This window comes from Clarias gariepinus, chromosome 7, assembly GCF_024256425.1.
Source record: "Clarias gariepinus isolate MV-2021 ecotype Netherlands chromosome 7, CGAR_prim_01v2, whole genome shotgun sequence".
Taxonomy (NCBI): domain Eukaryota; kingdom Metazoa; phylum Chordata; class Actinopteri; order Siluriformes; family Clariidae; genus Clarias; species Clarias gariepinus.
In genome coordinates this window covers 17,690,101-17,717,784 of record NC_071106.1, presented here as the reverse complement: position 1 = coordinate 17,717,784, position 27,684 = coordinate 17,690,101, and the positions used below count along the sequence as shown (strand labels likewise).

Here is a 27,684-nt window from a genome sequence, read left to right as displayed (position 1 = left end):
ATGTTATCCCCGTGCTTGGTGGGTTTCCTCCGGATACTTTGGTTTCCTCCCACATTCCAAAGACATGTAGGTTAAGTTAATTGACGTTTATAAATTGCCCATAGTGTATAAATGGGTGTGTGAGTGTGTATGTGTGTGCCCTGTGATGGATTGGCACCCTGTCCAGGGTGTACCCCGCCTCGTTCCCTAAGCCTCCTGGGATAGGCTCCAGGTCCCTGCGACCCTGAATACAGGATAAAGCGATATAGAAGGTGAGTGAGTGTCTAATCTTATCCCGATAGCCAGTGTGGTACAGGTTTTGTTTCAGCCCAGCCGATCTGATGGTCTATTGAAATCCACGAGAGACTAATTTACCAGGGTGAATCAGATGCGGCTTCTGCTGGTTTGGAATGAAAACCTGCACCCACACTAGCCTTTTCTAGGGATGATTTTACACCCCTGATTTAGAGAAGGACTTTTACTTTATTTTAACCCCCCCCCCCCCGCACGCTACCTTACGTAGTCATGACGTATAATTCGCGCGACATTAATTCGCATGTGCGGAGCTCGTGTTGTTGATAAACATGACCACGGAAATTATAACTGCACTTAGCGTCCTTACCAAACCAATTCGAGGTAAGGGTTGCTCTGATCTGTACAATTGAGCGTGTTACTCATTGCCCCAGTTTCAGTTGTTTGTATTTTTACGCTGTAGATTTCGTGCGTTTTAGCGAATGTACACATTGAGAAATAGTGTAGGTTTGTAATGTCCAGGGTAAAACCTCTAAAATCTCTAACATTCAAATATATTAAGCAAGAAATATCTGAAAATATCGATAAATACCTTATTTTCCAGACTTACCTAAAGCAGTTTCGTTTCATCCCTGTACACATAAGTAGGGGAGTTACGGCCTCTAGTGGTCAAAATGTAAACCTACATTGTGTTGATATGACGTTACTGCATGTGTAAAATATAGACTGATTAATGGGATGAACAAATACACAGTAAATAAATAAATAAAACTGTTGATGTACTGTATGCCATAAAATATTCAAAGTATAGGTTATTCATTATAGCCTACACATACATTTTTAATACCATAAAGCAAAAGTGATTGCTGTAGCCCATGAGAACCCATGATGTTACACATTCTTCAGATGTTCCAGAAAGTTCCTTATTCAGCTTTACTTTTAACTTTAACTCATGAACTTCCAATGAACAAGTGACATCTAATAAACATCATGGTGCGGTCATGTGACAATCCATGAATTTGTGTGATATATCAATATACACTATAATATCATTTACAATATGGTGGTACTGGGTAGCTAATTCCTAAGCTAAAAATCTTTTTTTTTTTTTTTTTTTTACTGGAAGGAAGTCTAATCTGATTAAACAATACTTATGAATAAGTAACATCTATTGTTTTGTATTTAACTTTTTCTGACAACGTTTCCTGAAGAAATTAATATAAAACAAAGTAATAAAATATTCATGTGATACATATCACAAAGGCCTTTTAACCCTAAAATGTGGTTAATTTGGTCTGTGCTATCTCGACCATAATGTCCCTTAAAGGAGAAATGGGTCTGGCCTCTTATTGGTTAGGACAAAACAGGCAGAACTCAGTAATTCAACAATGACCAAGTTATTTATGTAATTTATCACTTATGGTGAAATTCAATATTTTACCAAATCATATAACCAAATGTTAGTGTTATCTTGTTGTGTTATCTTACTGTAACATTGTGCTGTTTGTCCAATTAATGCAAACTGATTTTACTGTACAGCATGTATAAAAATGTCCTATGTAGCCTCTGGTACTGCTCTACTCTGTTCTGCTTTCCTGGGGAAGCTTCAGTAGTTGTTATTTAGAAAGGGGACAATATTTTTTTAAACAAGTGTTTTAGATATATTTAAAGTCCATAACCTGAGATAAATTAAATTTGGATAAGTCTGTGCATCTATAATCAAGGCACAGTGTGAGTTGTAGTACTGATGTTATTATTTGCCCAACTTTTAACAGACTGGGCAGGTTTTTAGCATTGATCTGGCAATAGCAACCCAAAGAGACACACAAGTGCAAGTTTGAATGACTATAGATTGTGTGTGTGACAGTGTGTTTGAGCAATATATCATTTGTGCACATGCAAAAAGAGTTAAAGTTTTTGGCTCTGTAATGATAAACATTGCAGTTAACCTGTGGTTCACATACATGCCAAACCATAGGGATCTGTATGAAATAACAGATCAACCATGGTCCATTACACCAATATTAACTTAAATGTTTAGCTTTTTTTCTAAGTATTACACGTATAAACATTTTATTTACTTGGGTGCCAGACATTTGCCTCAGTATGTGCCTCCTCTGTATTCATGTCTTCTGAACTTGTAAGTGATCAGCCTTTTTGTAGAATTCAGACATTGTTTTTCTAATTGCCGGCAGGTTTCTATTTGTGAAAAAATTGCAAACTAGTTTTTTTTTTTTTTTTTGTGCAAACTAACATTTTTACTAAGCCATGCTTAGATGATTCTCTCATTAATTCTCCATGTACTTCATTTCATTTAGTATAATGCCAATGTGTGTATATGACCATAGAATTTATTTATTTATTTATCTTTTTTTTTCACAGAGGCCAATTTGGGTGGCTCACAATCAACCCAGCAGGAAGTGCTTGTGTCTGCTCTCCAGAGGAACCAGTTGGAGCTGAAGCGAATGTTAGACGGCGGCGAGCTGGAGGAGGCCAGACGTTTACTAGAGGAGGTCAGGACTGAGACACAGTGGTTCTGTGCTCACACTGAGGACCTAACCTGGAGCTTTGTACAGGAGTGTCTCCTCCTGCTGCTCTGCTTGGCGCGAAACCTCTGCAGGCTGGTGGAGGCTTTTAACAGGGACTCATGTCCTGCTGTTTCAAACCCTCGTACTCCAGAGGCAGCTCCACCATTACCTCCAGATGTCCTTAGTGTAGCTCAGCAGAAGACTCTGGGCACAGTGCTACAGTTTCTTGTTACTCTGGGCCTGTGTCCATACTTGGTACCCGGGGTGGGGGTGAGTCTGGCACTGCGCTCTGCATTTGGGGTTGCTGTGGAGGGAGCAGTGCGTCGTGACGTGGCTCCACCTTGTGAGCGCAGACTTTTCATAACCACTACTGTTTTTCTTGAGGTGGCTGCACATTCATCTCTGGCCACGCTAGTCTTTACTCGCCACCTGGGTGATCTCATGGCAGCTCTCTGCCAGTTAGGATATCGGCCTCATCGGCCCGTTGGAGAAAGTGCAGAGAGTAGTAAGGTAATGTTAATCACATTTTTTGACGATAACAGCTTATTTTTACGTTACAAATTGCTAAATATTAATTCTGGTTCTTATACACTTTCACTATTTAACCATGTACAATCTTGTTCAAATATGTTCTTTACTTTCTGATATTTATTATCGAGGAGCTGGAGGCAGAATATTCCACTTTACATGCCTAAGACCTTTTAATGCTTAATGACTTAAATTCTTGTACTATTTAAATACTTTAAATTAAAGATATGTTTACAGAAAAAAATCAAATTGAAGATTTTTTTAAATTCCAAGTGATGAGGTATGACAAAAAATAAGAAATGTTTATTTTGAACTTACAGAATAAACATGTACTTGTCTGTCTAGTTGTATTTTGTTAAACTTTTTTTTTTATATGTTTTTGTTGTCTTAGTTTTTTATTAAGACATGTTACTGCTTTAATAATCAGATCAGAAAGATTAAATTGATTAATATCTATGAAATCTCAGCTTCTCTTTTCCACATCTTGCATGTAATGTTGGTTGAAAACCAATTTTAAACATCCTTTCACTGGGGAACTATAACACAGCTATAACACAGTTACATTTCGGATTTAATACGGCCAAATATTCAGTTCTATTTTTGTCAAAAACAAATTTATTTCCCAGAGAATCAATAACAAGATAGAATTATAACATGATATATTATCATGCAGGACACACTGACAGGCCTTAGTGGGTATAGATTTAAGCAATATTACACGAAGGGTGCGCTGTTGTACTGAATTTCAGCACGACTGTGAAGAGGTCTCCATGGGCCTCAGTTTTTCAGTACAACAGCATGACCTGAAGTAGATCTGCAAAATAAAAATCACCCCAATCAAACATTAAAGTATATATGTTGTTTCTAGCTGTTTCTTGGGGTTTTCAGTTCAAACTCCATTAGCACTGGCCTTTTTTCCAGTTATGTTTTGTTTACAGGGCCTCACTGTGGAGGAGAGGAAGACGAGCAAACAAGAACTTCAGAATCTCCTGGGAAGAGTTTATCAACCAATTGCTATTAAGGAACTGCTGGTTCTCCAAGGAGGCCCTAAGGTAGTTCTTTTCTTTTCTGATCTACATTTTTCATTAATTTACACTGTTCAGTGTTGGTGTCCTCCTCCAGGCGGGTCCAGGCTCCAAGTTGCCTCAGGCTCCCCCTTGGTTGAGGCGTCTTTGTGGCCAGCTGCTCTCTGAGAGGTTGATGCAGCCACACGGTGTCCAAGCAGTGGTCAGAGCCATCCTGGAGGGAACGGGAGGTAAGAGTTTGGTGGCAAGATCGTATTGACGGTATTGACGAGGAAGGAGTATTTAGTAATATGATAGTTGTGATTGTTTTCACTAATGGGGAGCAATGTTTTTTTTTTTTTTAAACTCATGAAAGTAATTCGGTAAAGTGTGGGTATGGAAGAATATATAGTTTTACTTTTTTGTAAGATTTATTTCATTATGTGCGGAATTACCTAAAGACTGTACTCGTATTCCATGATTTTGTCCACTAGGTGGAGACTCAGATTGGAGAAAATGTGATGCTGTGGCCAAAATCCTGGCGACCTGCCCCCAGCAGTCGCTTTCTGCTGAGAGTTATTACAGTCAAGTGTGCCCGCAGGTAAAGATGGGTTTAGTGCTCAGATAAAAATGGTATGGCTTTTTATAAATAAACCTAAATTAAGTCCCTATGCATCATCATAAATGACTATGCAGGTATGGGTACACATTATGCTCTGCACAGTATTCGTTCAGTATTATTTCTCTGTAATTAATGTTCCATACTGGCCTCTGAAATTAGTAATTTAATGCCAGCTGTTCCTGGATGCATATTTGCGGAGTCAATTCATGAAAACAATCTATTCATTACATTTAACATATTAGTTTAGTAGATACTCTCAATTAGTGTGTTCATTTATTGTTTTCAAAATCACTGACCGCTTTATTATAAACATCTGCACATTTATGCAGATCCAGTCCAAGCACTTCAGTTAATGTTCACATCAAACATCATAATTCATCTCGGTGACTTTGGCTGTGACATGGTCGGTGGTGCCAGACACACACTCTCGCCTTTACAGCACATGCGCGCTGTACAAACACGCTTACAAACACAAAATAAAATATGTTTCTCACACACACACACACGTGGTCACAGTGTTATAGTAAACGGTACACGCATGCATGTTGATTATACAGTAAGAGAAGCGCACTAAGACCCAGCAGGGGAGACAATTACCTACAATTAGTGATACATGATATTCGATGCTCGTAAACCAAGACAATGCTCGTTTTTTAAGTCAAAATTGATTACAAATCTTTGTATAGTATATAGTAACTCAAATAAACACTCTTTCTCACTTGTTTTCTCATCTGTCATGGTACAAATCTTTTAAACCAATACACTAATTTGATGGCCTTTTCACACCTTTATTGGACTTGTCATGGCAGACTTGACACCCCTGATCTAGCAGGCTAGTAAGTGGAACATGCTTTTAAGTGGGTTATGCAAACAGTTTTGAACAGTTTATGCAAAAGATGTCTGAAATAATCTAAAACATATGTGATGTGGAGACTCTGGTGTAGTTTGTTTATACTGTTGCTTGTCATGTGACATGCAACTATACTACCTCCACCATTTACATTGCTTCTGCAGCATGTGGATGGCATAAACACACACACAACCAATATACAAATACACAACACAAATCATCTTGCTTACACATGATCAAAATCCTGTTTAACTCCCTCAACCTGTTTATTTCTGTAGGGGGCTGATTTGAGTGATACATAATGTAGAAACAGAGGATATTTTGCACTAATGGCTTCATCACCTTGGTTATAATTATATTCCATTATTTTTATTCTTTTTTTTATATATCACTGTGCTTTGTTTAGGTTTTAGAGCTTCTCCATTTCACGGACAAGATAACGGCTCTGCAGTTCCAGCGAGTGGCCACCAGGGTGGTGCTCACCATGGTGCAAGATCAGCCCGAGTTTGCCCAGCGCTTCTTAGTGACTCCTCTCCTGTCACCCCTACAGCACTGTGCATCAGTCCCAGGTCTGTGTATAGATGTGTGTAAAGACTGCGGTTTTCTTTTAATAGGTTGTGACTGATTAAGTATAGATTTCTCCGCTGTTAAAATGTCCAGCAAGGCCTGCAGTTGTGTGACTGATGGTGCTACATCTTCACTGTCTGTGTGTGTTTTAAACCTTTGCTGGTGTGGAAACGGAATCTTCTCAATCCTGAAAAAATATGATAAAAATATGACACAAATATGAAATATTTTTTTCTCCTTAACAGTTTACGTTGATATATTATTTTATATTTTAGAAGCTGCAAATCCTACAGGAGAGGATGTCGTACCGGAGTTTGAGCTGACTCGTTGTGTGGAGGATGTGTATAAAGTGAGAAACATACTACTATGATTACTAATATAATACTAATATGTCATATTTGGTATAAGTAATCCATTAAGTATTTTTAATCAGTGTTTTCAATTGCTATTAACAAGGTAGCCTAAAATTCCTATTATTCAACTCTCTATGGCGCAGATACTTTCTTTGTTTCTCTCTGGCTGCCAAATTCGCACTGGCCTGCTTGGTGCTATTTAGTATATTTTCGTATTCACTCAGTGACTGCTCTAGTAGAAACTTTTCCCATCCAACCAGCCAAACATGTGGCAGACAGGTAAATGAATTCATACCGATACATTTTAAGAACTTTAGTTAATGTTTACAGCAAACATCAAAATGGAGAACAAGTTTGATCCCAGCGGCCATGACAGAGTTTTGGTATAGGGTCGCTAAAATTGGACAGTGAAAGTTTGCAAAAACATCTCATTGTCTATTTCCACTCTTTAAGTACCTAGGTTGTAAGAGCCTGTGCCAGGAAAGGAACCTAATATGGACTTAAAGCGTATCTACCTTAGAGTGTGACAGGCTGTGGTTTCGGATACTTTACTGCTCACTACAGATTTAGTTTTGGTTAATACAGTTATCATAGCCTTTTTTGTAAAGTCAAATATGTCTGACTCTTCTATCATGACATCTTTCACTAATATCTGTTTAGAGATTGTTTTTTGCACAACTGTAGGTAATATTACTTACTTAAATAAAAATGTTTGACCTCCACAACCATCCAAAAAATATTTCCCATTCTGATGTTTGATCTAAATGTTAACTGAAGCCTTAACTGACTATATATATATATAAAAGTAAAATATGAAGAATTATATTTATATATATATATATATATATATATATATATATATATATATATAATTTTTCTTTTTTCTATTGTACTGCCACAACATGATTGGTTGATTGAATAATTGCATGAATAAGCAGGTATAAAGCTGTTCCTAATAAAGTCGGTCATAATATCATGGCCCACAGTTGATAAATTTAATTCCTCTCATCTAGAAGTCTGGTAAGTGAAACTTGCTTTTAAGTGGGTTATGCAAACAGGTGTAAACAGTATATGCAAAAGATGTTTAAAATAATTGAAAACATGGATTTTGTTTTAATTTACATTTGCGACTTTAGCATTCATCATACCTAAGTGCTATTTTTCTTTATAGTACAGACGTGCCTGGTGTTGCAACTTTGAAATAAACTGTTTTGACACAGTTTTAATTCTATTATTTAATTATTTTCTTAATCATTCAAAAAATATTTTTAATTAAATAAAAATAAAAAAATGTGTTACTTCTAACAGATCTTCGTGGTGGGTAACAGTCCATCAGGAATACTGCCATGTGCTCTGGGGGATGTAATTCCCACAATCTTCAGCCTGTTTTGTTACACTAAACAAAATGTCTCACACCTACGGTGAGTAAAAGCCTTACTTAGAAGGATATTTAAATATTTGGTAAACTAAAAAGCCCTAATTTTGATTATGTTTGACAGCAACCCCTGTCATGAGATCCTGCAGTGGTACCTGTCACATGTGGAGCATTCAACAGCACTTCTACTGCTCAAATACCTATGTGATGTGCAGGGTGGTCAAGGTGGAGTTGCGCCTGACTACCAATTCTCACCTGGCAGTGAAGGAGGCGTCAGACTCACCCTAAAAGACCCAGTCAGGTCTGTAACGTGAGGGTGATTTGATTTGGTGCCACTGAAGTGGATTTTCTGTAATATCTAATCATTCGGTATGTCGTGTGTATGCAGTGCTGAGGATGACATGTTATATGAAAAAGTGTCAGGGGATCAGTGGAAAGTGGAGTGTGTCGTGCAGCTTTTGGCTGATATGAAAGACTCAGATCTGCCTGGAGAATTCTTCCTCTCGCTGCTGCAGGTATGTTGTGTAAGGAGTGCTATTAAGCATAATGCAGAATGCTGCGGCTTGTAAACATGATCACATCACACCAATCCTGTATTCTCTCCACTGGCGTCCGGTACAGTTCCGGGTTTAGTTTAAACTTTTGCTGTTTGTTTTTCAGTGCAGTTAATGGCCTGTCACCTAGAGCTTTACATTCAGCTGACCCAAACTTACTAGAGGTTCCTCAGTCAATGTGCAAATGGGGCGATCGCTCAGGTGCGGTGGCCGGTCCTAAACTCTGGAACACCATTTCCTCTGAGTTATGTACTATAGCAGAGCTTCCTCTGTTTAAAGCCAAACTTAAGACTTACTTATTTAGAATGGCTTTTGGTATATAATAACTTTTTGTATATTTTATTGCCATTCTATTGCCATTTTATTGAATATAGGCATTGTGCAGTCATTATTCTAATCCTGTGAAGAACCTTGGTTCAACTTGCTGTAAGGTGCTGTAAGGTGCTATATAAATAAATGTTGATTGTTGATAATTTGTGTAATATTTAACAGGATTATAATGTAATGCAGTCATATATATGGTAAATTAATGCTTTTTTAATGTATATTTATATACATTGTAGAAACTCTTGACTGTTGACTACAAAATATTCGATATGATTGATTACTTAAAAATTATTATTGTTTTTAGCAGTTATATGAGTGTATGAGATATATAAGTTATATGATATACAGTGAGGTATTTGATCACCCTGTGATTTTGCAAGTTCTCTTACTTAGAAATCAAGGAGGGGTCTACAATGTTCAGCATAGGTGCATTTCCACTGTGAGAGACAGAATTTAAAAAGGAAAATTCTGAAATCACATTGTATGATTTTTTTAAACAATTTATTTGTGAATTACTGTGTCATATTTGATCACTTGCTTATCAGCCAGATTTCTGATCCTTAAAGACCTGTTATTTTGCTTTTAAATAGTCCAGCTACAGTCTGCTCATGATTCTAAATTAGTAGCACCTGTTTGAGGTCGTTAGCTGTCATAAAGACACCTCTGCACCCCACAATTAGCCAAAGTCTAAGTAGATACATGGGGTATCAATGATGCTAAGGATGGTGAAGAATCAGCCCAGAACTACACTACTATCAGTAATAGACTAAGACGTTGATCCAGAGGAGTCATGGGAGAAAGTCCTGTGGTTAGATTAGACCAAAGTAGAACTTTTTTGTCTTAACTCCATCCGCCGTGTTTGGAGGAAGAAGAATGATGAGTATCATCCCAATAATACCATACCTACAATGAAACATGGGGCTGGAAGCATCATGCTCTGGGGGGTGTTTTTCTGCACAGGGGACAGGACGACTGCACTGTATTAAGGAGAGGATGAAGGGGGCCATGTATTGTGACATATTGGGCAAAAACCTCCTTCCCTAAGTCAGAGCATTAAAGGTGAGACGTGGCTGGGTCTTCCAACATGACAATGACCCAAAGCACACAGCCAGGGAAACAAAGGAGTGGCTCCGTAAGAAGCATATGGACTATTTAAAAGCAAAACAACTGGTCTTTGAGGGTCAGAAATCTGGCTGATAAGCAAGTGATCAAATACTTATTTGACACAGTAATTCAAAAATAATTTGTTAAAAAAATCATACAATGTGATTTCCGGATTTTTCTTTTTAGATTCTGTCTCTCACAGTGGAAATGCACCTATGCTGAACATTGTAGACCCCTCCATGATTTCTAAGTAAGAGAACTTGCAAAATAACAGGGTGATCAAATACTTATTGACCTTACTGTATGTGTGCATATATAGCAGAAATATGAGGGACAAACATCTGTACACACCCCTTCAATAGACCAGGTCTTATGGTATATGTACTATTTGAAATAGATGACAGAAATAGTGCACAAGTAACCATGGTCGTCCTTTTATTTCCTGCGTGTAGGATCTGACAGACATGGCAGCAGAGCAGCATGAGCCTGAGAAGGACGTGGACACGTCTTCCATGACGCTGCTGGAGCTGGAGAAACACCTCACAGGGTGTGTGAGTGGCTATGATCAGAGGTTGGCTCTCCTACAGACTCTGGCTGTTATGTGTGAGATTCTGCCACACACACAGCTACTGCGTAAGGCCACCCAGGTGTGTGACTGGATGTGTGATATTGTTGTGTCTTATACTTCAGAGTTAGATACAGCATTTTAAGTCAAATTAAGCTTTAAATTATGCTTGAGAATATAATTTGGAATTCTGCACCTAACATTTGTAGTTCCTTACCTAATTTGGTGTTAGAAGCTTCAATTCCACTGTGTTTAAGGCTGTACTTATTTTTCAAAAAAGATTTTAGAACGCTTATCTGTCTTTGCATGCCTATATCTGTGTTTATGACCTGGTTTTACTACGAGTCCAGACTAAGCTGATTTAGGGCATATGACGCATTTAAATTTAAAAATAACACAAAGAATTGATTGGTCTTTTTCTGGTATCTGGTATTTTTCCTGAGATAAAGTGTCTTGTGAACTCTGAAACTGCCAAGAGCCATAAAGCCACCAAGCCAAGTTTTAAACTCAATCTCATTATTTGAGTATGTGTACTAAATTTATTTTCTTATTCTGTCTTTCCATCTAGGTGGTGAGTTTCATAGAGTCCATGCTACAGAGGGCATGTGTGAGTTTAGAACATGGCTCAGAGAGCTTAATTGAGAGTCAGACTCTGAGTATGGGAATGGGGCTGGTGGCCACGCTGCTGTCTGGGGCTGCAGAGGTATAGAACCTTTAATTTCAAACTCTGGTGCATTCTCCACAAAATATGGTGTATTTAGTGAGGTGTGAACACAGAGGTCATTTTCCTGACTGGATTAAAGGTTACAAGAGGTAGTCTCTGCAGTGCAGTTTGACTTATATGACGACAAAACGTAATCTTAAAGCATTTCAGCGTCAGCTAGTAAACTAAACATGCTATGTGTTTCCGGCAGAGCAATAAAGCTGAAGATTGAAATAAAAGGAGGAAAGAGGGATTAAGTGTCTAAAAATTCAGATGTTTATATCACATGTTTTCAAGAAACCATGCATTATCCCATATGCTCCTCCTTGGTTTGCTGACATTCAGCACTGTGCAAAAGTCTTCAGTCATTGCATATTTAGTCAACATGTATTAAGTTAAATGATGTAGATTAAATTAAAGACATGGGATCAAATGTTTTACTGCATCAGGCTGCAAAGTGCCTTAATATATCATTTAAAAACTGGTTGTTTATGTAACAACCTAAGCAGCAACCTCATTTTCCCTCTCTTCTGTTCTACCGTTTAGCATTCAGCATCACCAGTATACTAATCACTTAACCTGATCATCTGTCGTCATTTACGTTTGTTTCTCATTGGTTCATGCCTTCAGTTAGATTTTTTAATGCTTGAATGATTCATAGGTCACTGTTCAGCGTAAAAAAACAAAACAAAAACATTCCTCTTAAATTAGTAAGAGCCAAAAATGGGAGCCAGAGAAATCCTTCAGGAAGCCTAGAGAACTATTCCTCAAGACTACATTAAAAATACTGTACAAGAAAGTCTGGCACATTGAAAACCCAAGGCAGCTCAAGACTTTTGCACAATATTTTATGATAGAGTGGATGACCAAACTGGGGCAAAAACTACCCCAAAATATGTTGCTTACTATTCACTTTAAAGGGATGTTTTGCTCTTGTTGCTAACAAACTCTTTACCGCGGTGGTGATCGATTAGAGAAACCAAAGAAACAATACACTATATTATATTATATTGAACACCTAAACTGAAGAGCCCGTTCTTACTTTAAGGCATTTTCCATGTGTTTTTTTTTTTTAGCTAACTTCAGAGGACTACTCCTCCATGGCCAGGCTACTGGCTCCTCTGGAGCAGATTTCACATCAGCACCCAGAGCTGGTGATCCAGGAGCTGGCATCAGATCTGCGGGCTACCATAGCTACACGAGGGGCTTATCACTCAGACTCAGTGAATAATGCTGCCCAATTTTATAGCCATAGTGGATATGCTCAAACAAAGGATGGGGTGCCAAGCCAGAAACCAGGAAATTTTGTAAAACCTGTGGGAATCTCAGACAGCCCCCAATCTCCTGTCAGTAAGAACCTTGAGATGCCGCATGTCATTCAGCAGTCCCCTAATGTTCCATTGAGCTGCTCTTCAGCCAATTCGCAGTCTGATGGCTTGATGCCTTCACTTTCCCAAAATACAGCATGTCATGGCACAGTTAATTCATCTGCCGAAATGAGGGAGCAGGCCCAGAGTTTTCAGCATACAGATGAAAGAAATGGAAAATCATTTAGACCGAAGTCTGCTGCCAGCACAAACATGTCTGCTTCCACTGCTCCTCCAGAGAAGGTCTTTTCTGAATGGTTGTTAGAAGCCTGTGACCCCGATGTGCCAACCAGGGCTATGGCACTGCGTGCACTGAGCCAGTGCGTAAAAGAGGGAACAAAGGAGTCAACACAAGCCCGTGACAAGCTTCTGATGGTAAGTCTGAGCTTTGAGAGAAAACAGATGAGTGTTTGCATGTGAGTCTCTGAATGCTTGGATTAACAGGTCTATAAGTCTATAATGAATCTCGTATATTCTGAACAATGGTTTCTCAATGGTTCTCTCTGATTGGTAGCAGTTGTAGCTCTCAAAAAGGCTTCTGCTTGTGTGTGTCTTTTTTTTTTAAAGGTAGAAAAACTGAATTTTGTCACAGTGCTTGATGGATGGATTTTTGCAACTGGTGTAGAGTTTTAGACTCAGTAATTACTGCTGTTATTAATAAAAAATTTCCCAACTTTGGTAGGGTTTGTCTTGGTTTTAGTGTAGTGTTATAGACTGGTTGGTCATTTTATAAGGGCCACACTATTTCAAGTCCCCTTGCAGTTGGTAGGATGATGAAGAGAATGATGCATTCCAGATGTTTTATGAATGAGTAAAGATGTTTGGTAGGAAATACCCTGGAGCCATGCTCGGGTCCACTGTGAATTGCTTATAATCATGAAACTAATCTTATATTCTGTGTGATGAGATTCTCTGCTGTGGGTTTACAGTAGAGCTGTATGTACCTCAGAACCCAACATTGCTTTCTTCACTTTTAAACAAACACACAGGATAAAGAAAGATCCTGCTTAGCACTGTGCAGCATGTTTACTGATTTCCTTTATGAATCTAAATAAATTATTTGGTCAGCAGAGGTATAGGTAGGAATTAAGGGAAATGTATTACAGTACATACAATCACAGTGTCATCTGTACAAAGTGACTGAATTGTTTGATGTGCTGAATGCATTCTAAAAGGATTATATAAGTAACAGTGGTGGTGCTGCAAATTTTTTGTCTTTTGACATAGCAGCTGCTAGACAATAAAATCTACTTAATCAAATTAAGTGATTCATTGATTTTACATTTATGGTGGTTAATGTAGAAACATGATCATTTTTGATGACTTTATAGGAATAGACAATTTTATACAATATGTCAGAATTTTTCCTGGAGGTTCAAACACAAAATCCAACTTCTTGTACCCCAATGCCATCCATGGTTATTGTAGTTATTTCATATTTATATTTTGGAGAAATGGATCCAATGGATTTTAATAGAAAATATCAATGCGTACAAATACATTAGCTGCAGGACTAATAATGATTGGTCAGGAATAGTGGTTAGGTTCGGTTAGTGTGGGATAAACAATCAGTCCTGTACACATCACACACTGTGAGGGAGGATTCTGAAGTGAGCATTTACTGTTAAATCTTGTCTTCTTTACTGTAGCCATAGTTTTGTCCACCATGCAGTACACATACACAAGTGTCAGGTTGTTAGTGTTTTATGTGATTTTTAGATCATTTGATTTCAGTAAAAAAAGTGCAATGCTCTATAATGCATTTAAATTTAAAGTTGGTGTAAAATAAATGTTTAAAATGGTATTGGTTTTAAAAGTGCAATAGTGCATTATACAGTCTAAGAAATGAGTTTTGTTAGAGCTCTACACAACATGCACCTAACCTTAAATAAACTTATAGGAAATAGGTACAACAATTTTTTTTATTGCTTGAAGTTACTAAATATTATAGTCAAATAAAAAATATTTGACTATAATATTTAGTAACTTCAAGCAAAACAAATATGTACCTATTTCTTTCTGTTTATTATTGCATTTACTTTAAAAATGTACTTAGAATTAAGATAGTGCTTTGCTCTGCTGGCATAGAGATAATTAGACAAGTTATCTGAATTCATTTTATCACAGTGTTTAGCGAAGCTTTGTCTAAATTTTCCAGATATTTTTGGAAAACCTGGAGCATGAAGATTCATTTGTGTACCTGTCTGCTATTCAAGGTATGTGAGTCTGATGTTAAGTGAAAAGGGCTTAGGTTAATTAGAGGTAATTTATCTAATGCAGATAAAGTAAATGTTAATGTGTTGATGAATGTAATATATATATATATATATATATATATATATATATATATATATATATATATATATAAAGTTAATTCACTATAAAAATATATTCCTTTCCAAATACACAGTATTGATCATTTATGAGAGCCTGTAGATAATCTGCATACATACAGTATGTCCAACGGGCAATCAATATAAATATAATCTCCTGCTACACTAATGCATGTATCCCAACATTTTACTAGTGCTTGTATACAGTAAAAATAGAAAGTTTTCTCAGTACACCAGAACCATGATCGGACTGCCTGCTTCACGTCTGAAATGCTGGCCTCCCAGAAATCTCTTTAATAGCCCTTTCCCTTAATTAAAAAATTTGATGGCGAGATGGTTTTGAGATTTTTTTGTTTGTCTGATTGTGCACGCTTCACGTTTGTTCACTACTGAACAAACTTCACTGCGTTTTTCACAGGTGTATTTGGCTGAGCTTGAGGTAACATATAGGCCTTGTTTCATCTCATGACCCACAGGAAGAGAATATCTGCTACTTTGAAATTTAAATGAAAAAAAAAATGGCCTTGTATTATAAAAAATAGACCTTGAAAAAAAATCATTACATCTCAAAATTCAACAGATGGCGCTGTACATTTTTAAATATGTGCTTGAACGCGATGAATTGTGCAATTGAAATCTACTTTATAAACGCAATCTCACACATTCCGGCACTTCATGGTAACACGTAAAACTTTTTGTTAATTGCAAAATTGTTGTACATCAGACACATGCTTTATAAGTGTGCAGAAAAATACATCTAGTAGCAAATATTTACTTTAATAGTGAATCAATAAATAGTAACTTTGGTAACAGGTTTAAACCAAAACTGTCTTTTAAGATCTAAATAAATCTGGCTTTTCCTACTTCGTTGTTCGTGATAATAACAGATAAAGGCAGAAATGGATATGCAGAACAACATAATTGTACCACATTACTAATCTATGTGCATTGATCTCTAAATCATACTAAAGCAAATCAAAGAACACATTTTAAAAAGCCCTTTTACTTTTACAAGACATACTGGCCATAGTATTGTACCTTAGGAGGTTACTGCTTCAATAAGTTGTTGTATTTTTTTAATTCGATCAGCTAAACCTGAACACGTATCGCTATTTATGCATTATTGATGTGGATACCAACCTCATCTGTACTTGAGAGCACACTGGGGACAAAATTTTTTTCATCTCAGCTGAAGAAAAGCTTTTTGTGTGCATGTAGCTGAGAGCTCCATTTTTACGCATTTCAGCATTTCTGATATAAAGTCCTTGAGTCAAAAGAAAAATAGATGTTTTTCTCTGCTGCACTACAAAAACAAACCACAGCCACTACAGGGAAATGGCTTTTTTTTTATTGTTTTAGTATAAAGGGTAATTGCATTATAAATCATACTTATTAATCATACTCCCATAATTTGTAAAAATCTTCCATATAAAAACAATGTTCACTAAAATAACACTAATTCCATTACATTTGTAGTTTAAAATGTTTTGTTTTAGAGAACAGCGTGGGGATTTGAAAGACTGAATAAAATCTTTTTCAAGTAAGTCTTGTTGTTTGTGTGTTTGTGTATGTGTGTGTGTGTGTCTGTGTGTGTGTAGGCCTGGTCTTTTTGGCTGACTCGTTTCCTGAGCAGATCCTGCAGAGGCTGTTGGCTGAGTATCAGCCAGCTCTAAGTGCAGCTTCCTCCAGCAGGGGGCGATGTCTGGAGACACGCCTCAAGGTGGGGGAGGCTTTGATGAGAGCCAGCAGAGCCATGGGTGGGTATAGTTTGTCTATCTTTCTGAGCTATAAGCTTAGTGATTCACATCTCTGCTTTTCTTTTTTTCATGCAGAGTTGATTAGACAAATTAATATTAATTTTTAATTCAGAGCTAAAGCGGGTTTCCTTAAATCCCCCTTCCTTTCCTTTGGTCTAGGCCAGACTTTGGTTAGTGCAGTGTTCCTGGCAGAAGCATGGGGTTATTCTTTGTGTCTGTGTTATTCAGCCTGGGCCTGGGTGTCTCACTTTGGCACTGTTCCTCACATCTAACAGAACCTGCTCTCAAAGGGTCCAACAGCTGCTTTGCGCCGTCTCCAAAAACACACATTGTGACTGCCCCCGTCAGCTCCCTTGTACTGCACCAGCAACCTAAACTTTCCTTACTTGCTCCAATCCACACTTTAACTCTGTTCCATCTGGCTTTGTGTAACTAAATAATAAGAATTAGAAAAAGTTTTAAGATTTTAAGGTTGCTGTCCTAATTTATTTTAACATAAGGATGGGGTTACTGAACGTCAGATCTGAGGATGCAGTGTCCGTTCTTTCCAGTGTAGTGCCTTGAATTAACTTGTTGGGTTAATTAATAGGCTCAATCAGATGCTGATGCTGTCTTTCTTTCTTTTCACATGCCTGTTTTTGAAGGTAATGTTCTTTTTTTAAACTGAGAATCTGAAGAGAATCAGCCCCTCTGGACCCATTTCAATTAAATAGCTTCGAAATAATACACATTTAAAAAAAGAAAGATTTCTTTTCATTTGTCTAAATTGCACAGAATAACCCAAGAAGTACCATTTTAGCCATTTACTCATGCATAAAGTATGTGATTAAGTCACTCTCACACTTTCACACAAAGATGAAGAGAAATTGTGGCCTCTGGGCTGTGTTTATTTTCTCAGCACCTTGGCTATGGGTTGTGTGACAGGGAGTCACATCTCTAAAGAAATGTGTACACTGCAAAGCTGTTAAAATAGACCAGCTTTGTGTATGGGACCCTGGAAAGTATGCTATCCCTGAAAACAAAATGCATGTGCAGTCTGTAACGCATAGTGTGAAGTTCATGAGTGGTTAAAATAGGCTCTTCTTCAGGATGGTTATATCCCAAGCATTTGGCCTTTTCATCTAACCTACAAGTGCAGTACATTTCATTCTATTTATTCATTTTAACAAAAATTCATGTGTTGCACAGTCCAAACAATTTTCACCAGATTTTGGGTGTAAACGTTGAACCTTTAGGCACCGCCAACAGGCAAAAATACATATATAAATGTTGAACACATAATGGAAGAACACAATTTAATTCCGATTTTATAGATACCTTAGGGCATGCCAAGTCACACGATTATAATTTTTGTATTTGTATCATTTTGTTACTTACCTTGTAATTAAATAGAAACACATTCCTTACATTTATTTTCCAGCTGACATCACAGATGCCAAACACGAAACCAGGCTATTTATACAGTCAGGTTCAGGAATATTTAGCCAAGGACAGAATAAAACACTTTAGATTTGATTGTAGTATAGACATTTAGCTTTAATTCAACAGGTTTCACAATTTTTTTAAATAAAAAATTAGGAATTGCAGCCATTTTTATACTCAAAAGTAATCTACTGACATCTACAGTACCTGACAAGCAGACTGATGGACACTTGGGGCTTATTTCTTAGTTAATTCATGAAGAATTTAAGAGAAAAATGATCTGGTGTTTATTACAAGTGCTGAATTTGCATTTGGTAGCTGTTCATGGGAACTCTCAGTATGTGCAGCAAAGAAGTATTGATACAAGTGAAGGAGGCAATCATTAGGGTGAAAAAAAAAAAAAGCAGACCTATCAGAGAGCTTATAGAATCTTTAAGAGTGGAAGACAGCTGAACTGGATAATGGTAACATTCTTCCCTTGGTGACTCCTGCACAACACCTAGCTAAGTCAAGGAACCCGTTGTTGGAGGTAGTTGTACTATTGTCAAAGTCTGCAATCAAGAAATGCCTTAATGGATGTAAATCAGGATGCAAAACTCAGGAATAAAAATCACAAATTGGACTTCTGCTGTACCAGAATGATTGTAGGAGAGAAGACTATGGAGAAGGAAAGGAAGGGCTCATGATCCAAAGCACACCCATCATTATTAAACATGATTGAGGCAGTGGTATGTCATGAGCTTTTACAGCTGTCAAAGGAACTGGTTAACAGGTGTTTATTAATGCAAAACTGGTTGCATTTCACAGTATTGGTGGACAATAGTCCAAATCAGAGTGTGAATGCAAGTTAAAAGCTTTTTAATCATTAATCAACACAATAGAGCATGCTTTTTACTTATAGAAGACTAAACTGTAGGCAGAAATCTAGCAACAACTGGAAGCAGCTACAGGAAAGTCCTGGTAAATAAACTCAAGCTAGGAAATTGCAGTTTGTGATGTCCATGTGTTCCAAACGTCATTTAAGGCAGAATTTTCACACCCATGTACTAATTATGCTAGCAAAGTATGTATTAGCAATAGTATATAAGTAGTAATAAGCATTATGCTATTATAATTATGCTAGTATTTGCAGTTACTTTTGAGTATGTGAAAATGGCAGGACTTTGAAAAATGGTAGTAGTTCCTTAATGGTTAATGCAAAATTTTTGTGAGACCCTTGAATAAAATCAGAAGTCTACGGTTCAGTCATACTTTGGTTGCTTTAACCCATTGTGGTTGTTTACAGTGGCAAAAAAAAAATTGTCCTTGGGTCTGTAATTATTCACCTGATTGTACTGGCATTCAATAGTTGCATCATTTGACCACTAGTGTACTTTTTATACTTTTTATTATTATTTAATCTCACTTCTAGTTTATTGTTTTCAAATAATCCTTAAGTCGTTATCTGCTTTATCCTGGACATGGGGTTGGGGTGTATCCAGAGCCAATCTAGAACCAGAAAAAGAGATTAAATCTTCACATCTGCATTTCACTGTTCATTACAGCAGAAAATGTACTGCTTGGGCTCCTTTATTGCTACTTTTATCTGTACTTTTATTTGTTACTTACACTTAGGCTTTTATGATGAGACGAACATGTTATTATCTGTTATGAATTTAGTGTCTGATTATCTGTGTTTTGCATTTGGGGCCTCTTTTCCATATCAGGTGACCTTGCACCACATTATGGCCGCCCTCTGATCGGGGCATTCCTGAGTGGCACACGGGATGAGGACAGCAGCGTTCGTGCCAGCTGCCTTTCCAACTTGGGAGAGCTGTGCCAGCGGCTAAATTTTTCCCTCGGCCCACTGGCACAAGAGGTAAACTAACTGACCATCACACCAAAGTCATCATATTGGATAGATAGTTCGGCTGAAACTGTTTGTTTATGGACTGTTTAATAATGCAGTCTTTTTGAGTTGTGTTTGCAAGTATAATTTATGCAATATTAAATATCATATTGCAATCTGCAGTTAGCGAGATACAAGTAGAGCTTTTGATTCAGTGTGACCTTGTGTGTGTGTTTGTATACACACACATCCTTTTAACCCAGGGTCAAGGAGTATGTTTGTAATGTGTGAATCACAGCAAGAGGCAGGACATTGTCTTGAGGGTTTAAGTGCTGCCTCAGGTCTCACAGTGTAATAACTTTGCATGCAGCACTTAATAATGTATGTGCATAATATCAAATTATCTATGTGTGTTTGCACACACAAATGTCTGCTGAACCTTTCCCCTTTGGGTCAATTATGGTTTATCCTGGTGCCAAAAGAAGGGGGAAGGGTAAACACGAGCCTCTTCTGCGTCTAAATCTGTCAATATCAATGCTGGCAAAACCTTAGATCCACCTTGCTAGCATGACTATAGTATAAAAAAATGCTTAGCAAATAAAGTGTAAATACAGTGTATGGTGTATCCAGATATTTCATATGATTTGCTTTATATGATTTTGATTTTTCACCCACTTAGTCTCTGTGTATGCATCACGTTTCAAGTAAGCTGTTGTATATGGCTGAGGTTCAGAAGGAGAGAGGTGGGGTATGTTGGAGCTCTTCATGAATAAGCAGCTCTGTCACTGTGAATAACAGGGTTGCTTATTCATGAACAGGCCACTCTCATTTACGGGTGTAAGAGCGTGTGTAATCTTTGACTTTCGTTACTGTTTCTGCATTTTTTACACTATATGTGTTTTATCCAATAGTTAAGCATGTGCCTCACAACCCTGATCAAGACAGAAAAACAGGCAGAGGTGCGGAGAGCTGCAGTCCATGTCATTGCTTTACTACTGAGGGGCCTTAGTGATAAAACCACTCAGGTGGGTGTATGTGAGAATAAGTGTAATCACCCATTAAATTGTGTGTTCTTTATGTGTATTCCTGTATTACATGGACAATTTTTCTTTAAAGCATTCTGATTACACATTTACATGATGCATTTTTTATTCAACTTAGGGTATAATTCTAATTAATTATTCTGTTCGAATTATTCTAATTGTTAGTGGAATATTAGGGTCCATGTAAACCTAGAGAAATAGTAAAAATAAAAAAAAATCTCACACGTATTCTTATTTTGGTTAACCATATTAATGGAATGACTATTTTAATTACAGTTCACAATGGGTGGCACAGTGGCTTAGTAGTTAGCTTAAACTAGATCTTGAGTCAAGATTAAATTTACAATTGTTAAATAAGCATTTTGCTCATCATTTTCCATTTTTTTTCTTAAGACAATAGTACATTTTAATCATACATAAGGAAACCTAGATTATGTGGCGCTGCATCGAATTTATGATTACATCAGCAGTTCTTAGAGACAATTCTACAGAGGAGGTTATCTGCTAAGGAAAAAGTGAGTCCAGAGAGTAAATGGATTTGAAAGAAGTGCCACAGTAGCAGGATGTATAGAGGCTGCAAGCAGAAGAAACACATCAGGTCAACTTTAGAAACCATTTTGGTGTGAAATAAACTTTTTTTGTGATAATATATCTCACACCTGCGTTTACCATATGGTTTAAAACAAGGAATTCAGCATGCAGCCTTAGAAGTGTGGATGAGGCAGATGGTCTGAAAACCACTGGTCTTTCATTAAGCCCACCCCTCTGTGAAGCACTGTGTGTTTTCCCAAATTCCCTTCATTTGCTTAAGCTGTTTTTCCCATGGTCTGGTACGCTCTGTAGGACACCACTGTGCCACAACTACTACAGCATTTGGGAATTGGCATTATTTTATTTCTGATTACATGCAGTAGGCTCAAATAAATAGTTACACTGTCTATGGTTAAGTTTATATGATTAAGTAATTAAATTTATTGAATCATATTTAAATTTTATTTTATATGGTAATTTAATATTTGAAACCAATGTCTAATAATCATGCCTCAAATAAAAGAAACTCAAAAGCCGTCTTGTGAAGTAGAATGTAGACAGACGGAAAAAGTTTACCCAGGGATTAGAATTGGTTTAGTTAACACCGGCATTCAGTGTGATTATCCTGAAAGTGGATTGCTTTGGCCAGTCTTATGGAATAAGAAAATGTAAAGATTGATGGGTAAAAATTAATAAATAAAGGATTAGGAAGCACATTCAAGGCTCCTTTAAAAATGTTAAATAAGCATCATGTTCATCATTTACCATTTTCCTTGTGGGGAACAGTACATTTTAATCCAGTCTTAAGAAGACCTAGATTGTGTGACGCTTCCGCAATACAAGTCCCTGTGAGCAAGTTGTTACTATAGAAACGATGAGGAATTGGAATAATGCAAACCCATACAATCGAATTACTGTCAGAGCTGGTGATATAGAAAATTAATTATCATCTTCTGACCAATCAGATTTGAGAATTCAACAGTACTATGAAAATTAGTCTGTATGTGTAAATTTGTCTGACCATGAATAAAACATGTCCTAACCTTAGATAAACCATGCATGGTTGTGGTATTCCTTTAATGACCAGAAGAAGTGCATATGATATTGCTAAATTTTATTGAAAGAGAGTGTATTTTACTTACCATAAATATTATGCAATGAGAAATTATATTATATTAATCTATTTACAAATGATTAGTAACCTAATGGGGTCCATTTAGAACACTGAAAATTCTGGTTGTTTATAGAAGATATTGTACCAAAGGTTGTTTGTTACAGGAAGAGACCAACACGTGGCCAGTTTCCTGTGCCTCAAATGTCACAAGAAGTGACACAGAGGGCGACTGGCACACTAAAGTAAAACTGCTCCGTGTCCCAGCGACAGCCAGACCTTCGGCACAATGGCAAAAACTCCAACATAATAAAGCAATAGTGAGGCACCCTGTATTTCAGCTGCAGGAAAGATTCTATCTCTCAAGGCTTTACTACAAGAATTAAATTAAGATTATGGTGCAGTTGAAAAGCTTAGCAAAGGTTTTTTTAGCTTTGAGTTTTCGTTGTTTGTTTTTGGTCATTCCTGCTGTTTTAAATTACTTTTACATTCATGAATAAATGATGTATCATACTCTAAATCTATTAGATTAATGCTGCTGTGGTTTCATCCAAAGTTTTTTTTTTTTTTAGTCTACGACACCAGATCCAGCTGTTCCAACAGCCCAAAGCACCACTTTGCTATTCTCCGTGTCATTGTAAAAGCACTTGTACTATTGTTTTACTAAGCTGCAACACTTGCTCTTGTTCAACATGACACATAGCTATTAGCACATTTCGGTGGGAAGTGTTATATTTTGGCTTTCATGTCTTTGGTGTCTAGGCTTCATGTAGGCAGCTAGTCAGCAGATAGTAATTAACCTGTACTCCTGTGATTATAGACCACTATTTCTTTGTTTAAACAAAAGGGAGAATAATTGTTTGCTTTCACATAGAAAGAATTCCATAGTAGTGAGTATAAGGACTGGTGCAGTTAATTTCAAGTAAAAGGTTTCAAATCAATCGATTTTAGATTTCTCCAACATATCATCCATCCATCATCATCATCCAGTCTATTTACTGTTCTAGATAGGACTGTTTCATGAGAATTAGCTTTTTTAGAGTATATTTGTGGGGCCAGGATTGTGCAGTATAGAGTGACATCCTTTTTTCAGCAGAACCAAGGCAATTATTATGAAACTATTATTATTTCATCAAGAAATGAAGTTTTTAATTTTAACCAATAATAATTAAAATAATTTCATTATTTTAACCACCTATGTAAACATGACAAAAAATTAAAAAGGTTTTTGGTAATTTTTTTGACCAAAAAAAAAATTATAAGCATTTTGTGAATTTAACCGTATTGCAATGTCAGTCCCATATTCTATAAGCGGTAAAATTATATGTTTAAAAGGTAATGATAACTTTAGCAGTAATAATCGGTCACCCCTTCACCAACAGGCATTTCTTATGGAAACAATAAACATATCGACTATTACAATGCGCTGACACTGGAGACTCCCAATTATGAATGTTAAATCATTATTTCCTTATGGAAAACTTCACTAAATTAATTGTTAGACATTTGTTTTAAAAAAATATTTTAAATCGTTTATTGTTAGTTTTTCTTTTTGTGTGTGTGTGGAAAACATTTCACCAAAATACTTATTAGCATGTTAGAACAAGTAGATAAATATCTGTCCCTGATGTGCCGTTACATAAACCTTTAAAAAAATTTCAACCAATCAGACTTGAGAATGAAAATGATCTTCACTATTAGTCTAAACCTTAAAGCGCAGCAGCCCTTTTACTGCAATACTTATCTAGACTGTGCTAATTCAGTTTTAACAGAACAGAAAATCACTAAAAAGTTAATTGTTTGTGAAAGGCCATGGATTAGTTCTGAACAGCTGGAGTTCTGCTTTCCTTATGACACCAGTTTACACATGAAGTCCTTGCTGTCCAAACACCTGCTGACCCTCTAATTTTTCCAGAGCTGGTCTCCTGGCTGTAACAGGGTCAACACAAACTATACGTTTTACAAGACTATTTAGCTGGCTGACCTTCTATCTGTCTGACTTTCTGCTTTACAACACTAGTTGTCACCTTAGTTACCACCTTGACCCTTGGGCAGGCATTCTGTGAATATAAAAGCATGTTTAGCTAGACTTGACCATCTGGAAGTGCTGACACGTTGCCTTTGTGAGTAGTGCAAAAAATCAATTTGAGAACACCATGGCTTTGCTGGGATTGGCAGATCAATATTGAAACAGTGATGGATGGATGCAGCTGTTACCTTAAGATGATATGGAAAAGGTTTGTAAAGCAAATGAGCGTCCTGAAGACCTAATTTGGGCCGACTTCTTATGGTGGCTTCTGACCTTACCTTTGACTATGTTCTTCCTTTAGCTTTATTACAGAAAACCATTTCGTCCCAGTTTTCTTTACTGCTTCATTGCCTGATGATGTTTTTTTCCCCTCTGTGCAGGTTCTAGGAGATGTTCTTTTGAAGCTTTATCGGGCTTTGAAGTGGGTGGTGCGCTCTGACTCGGATGAGGTGGCTGTACTTCATGCTCATCTTGCCCTGGAAGAGCTTGATGATATCATGAGGAAATTTATTTTCCCCCAGCAGAAATTGGAGAAGAAGATTGTGGTTTTGCCTTGATTATAAATACCTACATGGGCTAATTATTAACATTATTATTTATTTTTTTTTTTGCATAAATGTGGTTTAAAAAAGAAATTCTCACTTCTCATACTTTTTTAAATTGCTGTTGTCTGACTGAGTAGTATTCAGGCTTTTGTCATCAAACAGAAGTCGAAGGGCAAAAAGGGTAAGGAAGAGAAAATAAAAGACTGAGGTCTTTTTCTGCACACATGGCCAAACAGCACTGCACTATGTACTGTATGTAATTCTTATGCCCCTCACCCCCACCTTTCTGTACTACATATACAAAAAAAAAAGCTTTTTGTCATCTATGGGTAAGATAAAAATGTTTGATTCATTACCTAACGTAAAAGTGTTTGTTAAAAGAGGTTCACATGCTGTGGAACAGTGGCATGTCCTTTTTAGCTTCCAGTGTTTTTTGTATTATTCCCAATAAACCATTTTGATTAGGCCATGTAGATGTTTGATCATGCTCCGACACAGAAGATGTCACAGAAGCATATAATTATTTCAGAATTACACACAGCACATAATTTTAAAGACACACTTGTACAGAATTTAAAATATTTTTGGTGTCACTGTGAATAAATTGTGTAGATCTGCCAAAATTGATAAAATATCTTTTTTGATGTTTTTTTGCTGTATTTACTTTAAGAAAGAACAAAGATTTTAGCAAAAAATCTGGACTCTTTCCTAGTTTGAGCCCAAAGAATCCTGACATTGTCATCTGACAATATGCCTGTGCCATCAGGGAAGAAAAAAAATCCACAGATGGAAAATCATGGTCACACAGTATATTGAGGTAGTCAGCAGGCCTTATTTTTTTGGGCACATAATGTTGCTGAACCTAGACCATAACAGATCACACTGCCCTCTGTTCTTACCTTGATGCGCCCATAAATCTGGAACAGGGTAAATCTGGACTTATCAGGCCACATGACCTTTTTTCAATGCTCCACAGTCTATTCTTTATGCTCCCTAGCAAATACAAGCCTTATTCCCCAAATAGTTTCACTGACAAGTGGTTTACTTACAGTATGGCCATATGGCTGTTTATTCCCAATACTGAGTTCTCATTGCATTGTGTGTGTTTGGAAATGCTCTTACATTCACTATTAAAAATACTTATGTTTTTTGAGAGTAAAAAAGTTGTACTCATCAGAATTGCCATAAATACATACAAAGTCGAAAAAACATACATGAAAGTCGAAAAAAATTAGGTTTTATTATAAATGACCAAACATTTAGACACATGCCAGTACAATTCTAAGTCTCCTGAAATATGTTTCACTCATTTCATACCATTTTTTTGAGTGGGTGTATTTAATTTTATCATGTCTCACATGCTGCTCTGCTAACTTTCGTGAGTACAATGAGTGGTTAAAGATACAAAATTAAATCATTTTACATATGTTCTAATTCAACAAATTATTTAATAATACAATTTATTTTGATTTTTGTATTTCTTTTTATAACAATAAACATTTTGTACATTTCCCTGAAATTTTTCTCATTTTGACGTAACTGTCCCTTTGAGAAACTGGCAGATATAATCAGTGACATCATGACTATCATTTTGTCTTTCTTTAGTGGAGGTTGAAACAACTGCTGTAAGCACATGATGTATTTACATTTATACATCCTAATGTTCATCATATTGTATTTTTGTAGTTTGATGTCATTAAGCTTAACATGTCTAGCTTTTCATAGTGAAATATTAACTGCTCAGAAATATGTGACAAGCAGTACACAGTCAGCTTCAACAGTAAATCACATGTGCTCATTAAATGCTAACTTAAGCAAAAAAAATGCCCACCCTGTCATCAATACTTCCATGACAGGAAGGATCATGATCCAGATTTTGGATTGATTTTATTATTGACAGATGTTTCTAAAATATATTGTTAAGAATGAGAGAACATGTCTTTAAAAAATGTATCACTAAGCAATGAAATTGTATTTACTCTACTTTTAATTTCTCAGTCACAGGATGGACATATTTTGTGATGTGTGTATGCATTGCATGCAGTTTATTTATTAAAAGTGCTGCAGCTTGACCAACATGCATTTGTAATAGTATGGTCCTCTTAATAAAGTTAATATCAAGCTAAATGGAAAATGTTAGCTTTGTCTGGAAATTATGAAATACAGTGAAACCTTGGATTGCGAGTAACACGGTTTGTGAGGGTTCCGCAAGACACGCAAAGACTTTTAATAAATTTTGACTTTAAAAACGAACAAGTCTTGGTTTACGAGTATCATGTATCACACATGCACATCTTGTTTTGACGCCTAGTGTCACGTGATTACAACTGAGCCAATGTTTTTTCTTTCTCTTGCGTTGCGGAATTATGGGCAATTGTCTCCTCTGTTTGGTCTAAGTGCGTGTCTC

General features: G+C 36.7%; 1 protein-coding gene across 2 annotated transcripts; it reads left to right on the top strand.

Moving 5' to 3' along the window:
* The first annotated feature begins 519 nt into the window (after positions 1-519).
* On the top strand, positions 520-25,959 carry tango6 (transport and golgi organization 6 homolog (Drosophila)). Of its 2 annotated transcripts, none has more exons than XM_053501059.1 (18): positions 520-615; positions 2,614-3,269; positions 4,226-4,339; positions 4,410-4,542; positions 4,786-4,892; positions 6,170-6,332; positions 6,606-6,679; positions 7,992-8,104; positions 8,183-8,359; positions 8,447-8,573; positions 10,496-10,690; positions 11,177-11,311; positions 12,388-13,053; positions 14,837-14,894; positions 16,610-16,768; positions 19,897-20,048; positions 20,930-21,043; positions 25,113-25,959. In XM_053501059.1, exons 1-18 carry the CDS (start codon positions 564-566, stop codon positions 25,287-25,289), a joined length of 3,372 nt encoding a protein of 1,123 aa, XP_053357034.1. In that variant the 5' UTR covers positions 520-563; the 3' UTR covers positions 25,290-25,959. The 2 variants fall into 2 exon arrangements, with proteins under 2 accessions (XP_053357034.1, XP_053357033.1); XM_053501058.1 differs by having other exon boundaries at positions 8,183-8,368.
* The last annotated feature ends 1,725 nt before the right edge of the window (positions 25,960-27,684 follow it).